Below are 7,142 nucleotides of genomic sequence, written 5' to 3'. Positions count from 1 at the left end.
ACTCCCACCTATTTCCTTCCTCTGTCCCACCGTCCCCACTGCACTTCAACCCATGCAGGCCAACGCCCCTGCACCCCTGCCCCTGCTGTCCCCTGCCCAACAGGCCCGACAGGCTTGTTCAGGTACTAGGTACTCGGAGTCCCTGGCCGCTAGCACTGTGTCTAGGTTCCGGCGCAAACGGCACTTCCTCAGGAAAGCTTTGCAAGAGCATCACTTGGCAGTCCCTCCTCCAACCCCCTTCCTCCAGCTTGATCTTCCTTCATCCCGCGGCGTGTTCTTGCTGTCCATCTGTTCTGCTGCAGTGTAATCTCCAGGAGGCAGGGACTTCTGGCTCTGCTCTATCTCTACACCTGAGCAGTGCCTTGAACACAGCAGGTACTCCGTCAATCTTTTTAAAATGAATGAAGGAATCCTCTGAAAGACCTCTAGGTCACTCCATCTTCCTTTAGTGAATCTGGTGTCCAGATGGATCAGATTCCCACCTTCGAGTAGCAGAGGGACACCTGGGCACAGGGTGATAGGGCCGCACTCTGAAATGTCAAACCTCTTTAAAGGAGGACGATCAGGTAAAAAGCCTACTTGCTCTGTAACTGATTTTGAAGTGTGGTAGAGAAACCTATCTGCCTTCCCTTATTCTGATTATATTTAAATTTCTTCTAAAATATCAGCCATGCGAACCTCTAGTTTGAGAGAGACCGCTCTTTGGGAAATATTTGGTCATTTGTTTCTGAGCTTCATATAAAAGAATCCATTGTCCATAATGGATAACACGCTTATTAAATTTAAAATATTTTATTTCAGGAAAGATACACTTAGATTTGTTTCAATCTTGTTTTCTATATTCTTAAATTAATCATGACACCTTAGATAAAGTCAATGATTCTTCTTTCTAAATCTGTATAAAAAGGAAGGGTTTTTTGTTTTGTTTTTGAAAAACCACAAGAAAAATACAACTTTCTTTTTTGTCCAGGTCAGTCACTCACTCCAGTTAGATTGCACATTTAAGTCTGGCAGCCATCAAATACTTTTAAGTATTTACAGATCTGGTTAAAACGACACCCCTAGACCATCAGCTTTCAAAAAAGAATTTGGATCTGTTTGACCTACAATAAATATGTACCAAACATAGGAACAATTTTGAAGCCGCTAATGAGGAGGTTTTAAAAATAAAAATTGTCAACATTGATTAAGCAGTTTCTGTCAGGCATCCAGTCCTTGCTTCGAACAAAGTCACTTAATTCTTTCAGAAGTCTTTTGAGGTAGGGTACGTGCTTTTAGAAATGTCACTTAGATCTAAAAAAAAAAGAAGAAAAAAACCCAGGCCGGAAGAGCATCTGTAATCTCTCTGCCTGGGGCCACAAGGCTAGAGGGGGAGGCCACCGCTCCCACCGGGCTCGCTCCCCCCTGAGTCCCATCAGCACACAGGATGCCGGCAGACGGGACCAGTGCCACAGATCTGGGAGACACCGGTCCAGACACCGGTCTGTGTGGGGCCACCCCTTACACCTGCTGCTGAGACCCTCGATCCACCTTCCCTGTTCATACAGGTACATTTGTACCTACACGGAGAAACTGCAGGTAATAGCCATTTCACTACTTACGGAGCCTCAGTGCTCTTAACTCTTTCCAAGTGGCCGGCTTGGGATTCTCTCTGGGTGACTAGGGGACACTCTCTGGGCAGGAGCGCTTCCTCCTCAGTGTGCTGCCCCGTGTGTGCTCGGCACCCCCAGCTTTTTGTTAAAGGAAACAACTTGACATGGTATAAAGAGCTTTTTTTCCTCTATAAAAGATGACAAGTTTAAATTAGATAGTTTCGAGAAATTCTTAGTGCTGTTTCTACACCTTTTATATGCGCAATGTTAGTCAAGAAAAACAGACTCTTCATCCCATTCTCCCAGAAACTTCGGGCCAGTTGGCATTGACTGTTAGCAGTGGTCCGCTGATGGATGTTTAACAATGGGCTCTGGTGGGGGCGGGGAGGGGGGAGCAGAAGAAAAGCCAGGATGGAGAGCCTTTGCTAGTTTCTGTGGAGTGACTATTCCCACGTGGCCGACCTCCAGCCGCCAAACACATGATCACTGAGAGTGCTGCTGGAAGGAGGTGCTCAGAAGCACACTTTCCACTACACAGACACAGTACAAGTGAAAAAACTTCAAGGAAGTGATGAGTTTTGAGTGGTTATGACCTTTGTTTTTAATGTAATTGTAAGTTTCTATAATTTCATTTTGAATAATGGCTGTGTTTAACAACCAGCTCTCGAAATGAAATTTTAACAATCGGCTTTTGGAAGCGAGTCTGAGCTAGCCCAGCGTACCATCGAATTAGTGTCCCAAAGATAGCAAGAGTCACTTTTCCTTACGATGTTTGAGATGTTACATGAACTACTGATATCAGCAACTGGAATTTGAGGGACTTTGGACTCTCAAAAAGTAAAAAGCATATACATTCTTTGAGCATGCCAGGGAATAACTTGGAGTTTGTTTTTGACCAATTTAAAATATATCTACATCTAGCAATGATCATTGAACTTTACAATTTCAACTTATTCTTCCAAACTTCAACTAGATGTGATCTTCAAACCCAGGCAGGGTGTGGTCCATGCAAGAGGTGGCCGATGGAGTGAAGCATATGGCTGTCTTCTTCCTTCCCATCTGGGTATCCTGGACAGCTCTGACCAAAGGTCCAAACCAGGGAAGAGGAAGGGAACTTGAATATCCTTCCGGTAAACTTCTAATGATTTGCGCCGGGAGGATCCAGGTACCAGAAGTCAATTTAATCTCTTCTACCAAGCAAGGATTAGTGGAGAAGACCCAAGCCAAGGCGTGGAGAGATGGCCTCCATGCCTCCCCCAACTGTCTCGCACACTTCGGTCTGTGCTGGTTTCCAAGAGTCTGGCAGTCTTCGCCGGCCCCCTTCACCCAGCTTTACCTCTGGTAGCACTCTGAGCTTTCCATTCCTAGGGCTTTGTCCTGGGTAGGAACTACGAAAGAAAACACAGGGAGCGTGTTCTAGCAGCTCTGATTGCAACAGTTCCTTCTGAGAGCTTCCCCAGGCTTTTGTTTCTCTACCATTCTAAGGCTCCGCAGGGAGCCAAGTCCAAAGTCAGACTTACTAGTTCTGGCAAACCACTGAAGGGAGTTTGTTAAGACTAGTGTCTAGGGCTTGAGGAATAGAGGTTTCTTTTTGTCTCCCATGAATAGGGAGCTCATTAGGTGTTACTCATGGCATATTCAAACATTTCTCGAACCTCAATGAAGGTTCTCGAACCTAAATTAAGGCTCCGTGCTGAGTGCTAGGCTAGGTACCTGCCACCTCGGCGAGCAAGGCTACAGGTAGTGCGGACTCGGGGGGGCCCCCATTGTTCTTCTGGGCCTTTAAACTGAGTGGCCACCTGAGCGAGAGGACTGCAGATAACCTGTTCCTTCCACTTTTTTTGGTGATTGTTTTGCTCTTACGGAGAGTATGAGGGCTCTGCCTGGGCACCTTCTCTTAAGAACTGGCTCCAAGAAGAGCTGATACGCTTGCTGGGGCTTTGAGCTCTCTGGGCAGAAGGGCAGGGAGGCAGGGAGGCTCAGGGGTATGAAAATAGCTTTGGGACTCCCCTTCCCTGGGGTCTCCAGGAACGAGACTATTCTTAGGAGGCATCTTTGCCCTGAAGGAGCTTTCCTTTGCCACTTGGCCCAAAGGACCTCTTTTTGAGAAAGAACTCTGGACTAGAGTCAAAATCCTAAACTGCAAAGAGATGGCCAATTAGGCTTCTGGGCCTCGTTCCAGCCAAGGAGGCAGAATCTGCCTTTCAGGGCCCCACACGGGCTGGAAAGAGATTCTTGGCCCGTGGTCCCATGGCATGGTGGGACGCAGGAAGCCAAGTTCACACTCCATGCCCCTCTCCTAACGGAGAAACTATGAGTCAGCCTATCCCATTCCCTCCTGCCCTAAGAGACCAGTGCAGACAATCGCATGGCAAAGCAGGAAGAGGGGAAAAGGAAGCTGTAGAAAAATAAACATTTCCTTGCATTTTACTTGGAACAGAATAGCCTTTGTGGCGTGCTAAGATCGCCAGCATCTCCCACAGCCTCCCCCCCGCTCTGTTTTCCTCCTCTTGTGTAGACATGGATTCTTTCCTTACCTGATGAGAGTCCAGGGTGCATCCTGTGGAAAAACAGGAGCAAGATATAGAAGGTGAAAGCCAAGCAACCAAAGATCACGCCGCAGACCAGGAAACTGTAGCTGCCCTGAGCCTGGAATACCTGCCAGAGGGGAAGACAGACACAGACCATCAGAACTGCACACGAAGGCGTACTGCAGGGAGCAGCTTCCTCCGACCCCTGGCCGGTTCCTCCGTCAGGTGGCAGCCCTCCTGGCACACCGCTGGGCAGGACCGCGGGTAGGAGGGCCGTCTTGGCTTCGCTTCAAGGCTGTGTTTCTGGAGGAGGCAGAAATCCTGCTCTGAGGCAGGGGTTGCACCCCATGACCCCGGCCGTCCCTGCTAGCTCTTGTCTGGAACCTTCTGAAAATCTCCATATCTTCCTTAAAACTCTGAACCCACAAGGCCTAAGTAGAACTTTGCAAAAGATTTTATACATATCCTTTTATCGTGGGAAATGGAAAGCACAGGCCAAGGTGGTTATGGAACTCCCAGGGACCCATCACCTGACTTTAACATTTAGCACCAACTTCCTCTGTTACCCCACCCCTACCTCCACCCCCCGACTTCTTCCCTGCACTAGATTACACCGAAGCAAACCCCAGACATCACGTCATTTCGACGCAGCCCTTACCCTTCCGGGCAGGGCACCAGCAGAGGGAAGGAGGGTTGTGATTAGGGGCATGTGGGAGACTGAGAGACCTGGGTTTGAACGTCCTGTCACTTATTAGAAGGAGGACTGACCGAGGGCAAGCTGCTAATTTACCCGACTTTCAATATCCTCCTTTGTAAAAAGGGGAATGACAATGTATGCCTTAGAGCCTTCAACAAAAAGCAGATGTATTTTTTTCTCCTGGTGAACAGATGACACATGGATCTATCTGAAGAGAAGTCGGAGGGCTGGCCCTTGATCGGGGCAGGGCAGCTGGGCCCCGTGGAGGGTGGCCAAAGGCTAGGAGAGGTGGGGTGGGGATGGTCGGTTGAGAAGGGGTGGGAAACGAACTCCCGTCCCCCCTCAATCCCATCCCAGGCTCTGGGAGCTAACGGACATTCTCACGGGGCCCTGCTGGCCCTGCTCCCAGACAGGCCTTGTGTTTGCGTTGGACTGTACCATACATCCCTTCACATTTCCAAGTCCCACATTCGGAAGCTCAGCTTTCAAAGCTGGCTCAGAAGCAGAAACAGGTAACAGATCATGGGGGCCCTGCTTGCTGGGCGGGACCCTCAGGGAAGGGACAGCATGGGTTCAGAAGGTGGCTGGCTGCATCTTCCCGCCTGCTCGGAGGGATGCTCCCCAAATGCCGGCCCCTTCCCCTAGAGTTTCCCCACATACCGAACCAACCAGCATCTGGAGGACCATCTCGCCAATTCCTGCCCCCGTCACCAGCACTGTGGTCGCACAGCCTGACCCCAAAGAGAAGGATTTGGGTTAGTAAAAGCAAGTTAAGGAGACCCAAGTCAGCTGGTATAACCCCCATTATTTCCGGGAAGACTTCGGAAAATGGTGTGATGGCTAAGAGGACTACTTCGAATTCCTCGGACTCAGAATTCCTCAGATTTCTCAGACTCTAGTCCTTAACTTTGCTTTGGGAATGCTTAGGTCCTGCTGTCACTATGTTTTCACTGTTCTAGAGCCTTCAGTACTCAGGGTTGTCTTCAGGGTAGATTCCAAGTTGCTCAGCCCGGCATTAGGAAGGATCCTTCCCAATCTGGCTGCCACCTGCCTTTGCAGAAAGCTTTTCTGACCTGCTCTGGCCAGCCCTCTGCTCTGGGCAGACCCATGTCCTCACTGCCCCTGTGCTGCACTGACCGGCCACAGCTCTGCCTGCTCCGGCAACATGGCACAGACCTTCTGAGTCCAAGCTTCTGAGTCAGACTCGGGTCCTGGGCCCAGGCGGAGTCAGCTACCAGCCGTGTGACCTGAGGCCCGTTCCCCCCTTCTCTAGGCCTCGGTTTCCTTCTGTAAAATGGGCACAAACACCCTCTCCACAGGGTTGCCCCGTGGGAAGTCCGATGCAGTACAGGGCACTGCTTAGCCTTGTGTGGGCACACCGTGAACCCGCGAAACCCCGCCAATTGTCTGCTTCACCCCTTCAACGCTGCCTGCAGGATAAAGACCCCAGGCTGTCACGTGGTTTGCAGGGCCCTTTATAACCCGTCCCTGCGGAGGGCTCAGACGCCTCTCGCCCCTGCTCACAATCTACCCTCCAGGCCCTCCAGACGGGAGAAACCACCCGCTTCCAGCCCCTGCGCAGTCCTGCGCCAGGCCAGGTTCCAACGCATGCGTTCACCGCCTCCTGAGCGTGCCCCCCGTCCCCCACCCGCCCCGCATCTGCCAAGCTCCTCTCATCTTCTAAGTTCCTCCTTCAGACCTCCTCTAGGAACCTCCCCCAGGCCCTAAACCTGCGTTTCCCTGGGCCCCTCCACCCTTCTCCTGGGCCCCCCACGAGACAGGACCGAGCCTTGAATTTTAGCTCAGTGGCCAACATATGCTTAGTGTTTTTTGAAAAAACAGGGATCATCATTGTTGACTATGGGTTTCAAGATCTTTTGGACTGGCTTACATTTCTCTCTCTCTGCCTTTGCTGTTACTTTGTTCACAGCCCCCGCCCCACCCTTCCCTGGAATGCTTTTCCTTAGTCCTTCTGCCTTTCCAAATCAGGGGCCAGCTCCCCGTCCCATCAACTCTGTGAAGCTATGTGTGGATTCAGCATTGGTCACTCCCTTCTCTGAATTCCAGTAGCATCCATGTCTATGCCACTCATTCCTTCAAAAACCTTCCAGTACTTTCTGCGCATCAGGTACTGAGCTGAACGCTGAGAGTACTCAGATGACCAGAGTTAACATAGACAGAGCACCTGGGAGGCAGTTAAGCAGCTAAGTCAAGTGTTCATTTCCCCTAATGCACCAACAACCCTACAGGTAGGTGTGTGCATCCCATTTTGTAGATGGGAAAACAGGTTCAGAAAGGGGAAGAAAAGGGAATTGTACGAGG

General features: G+C 50.3%; 1 protein-coding gene across 1 annotated transcript in view; it reads right to left on the bottom strand.

Annotated features, from left to right (window-relative positions):
• Positions 1-270: 270 nt before the first annotated feature.
• The window catches only part of MFSD4A (major facilitator superfamily domain containing 4A), a 30,364-nt gene continuing 23,492 nt past the window's right edge, over positions 271-7,142 (bottom strand). Inside the window, exons 8-10 of the mRNA XM_002918209.4 lie at positions 5,481-5,551; positions 4,130-4,250; positions 271-2,980 (exon numbers count right to left, since the gene is read on the bottom strand). Of these exons, the coding sequence (XP_002918255.2) occupies positions 2,925-2,980; positions 4,130-4,250; positions 5,481-5,551 (248 nt within the window). The 3' untranslated portion in view covers positions 271-2,924. The remainder of the gene's footprint in view (positions 2,981-4,129; positions 4,251-5,480; positions 5,552-7,142) is intronic.

This window comes from Ailuropoda melanoleuca, chromosome 8 (assembly GCF_002007445.2).
Source record: "Ailuropoda melanoleuca isolate Jingjing chromosome 8, ASM200744v2, whole genome shotgun sequence".
Lineage (NCBI taxonomy): Eukaryota > Metazoa > Chordata > Mammalia > Carnivora > Ursidae > Ailuropoda > Ailuropoda melanoleuca.
The sequence above is the reverse complement of the archived record's forward strand: the minus strand, read 5'-3'. Positions and strand labels throughout refer to the sequence as shown.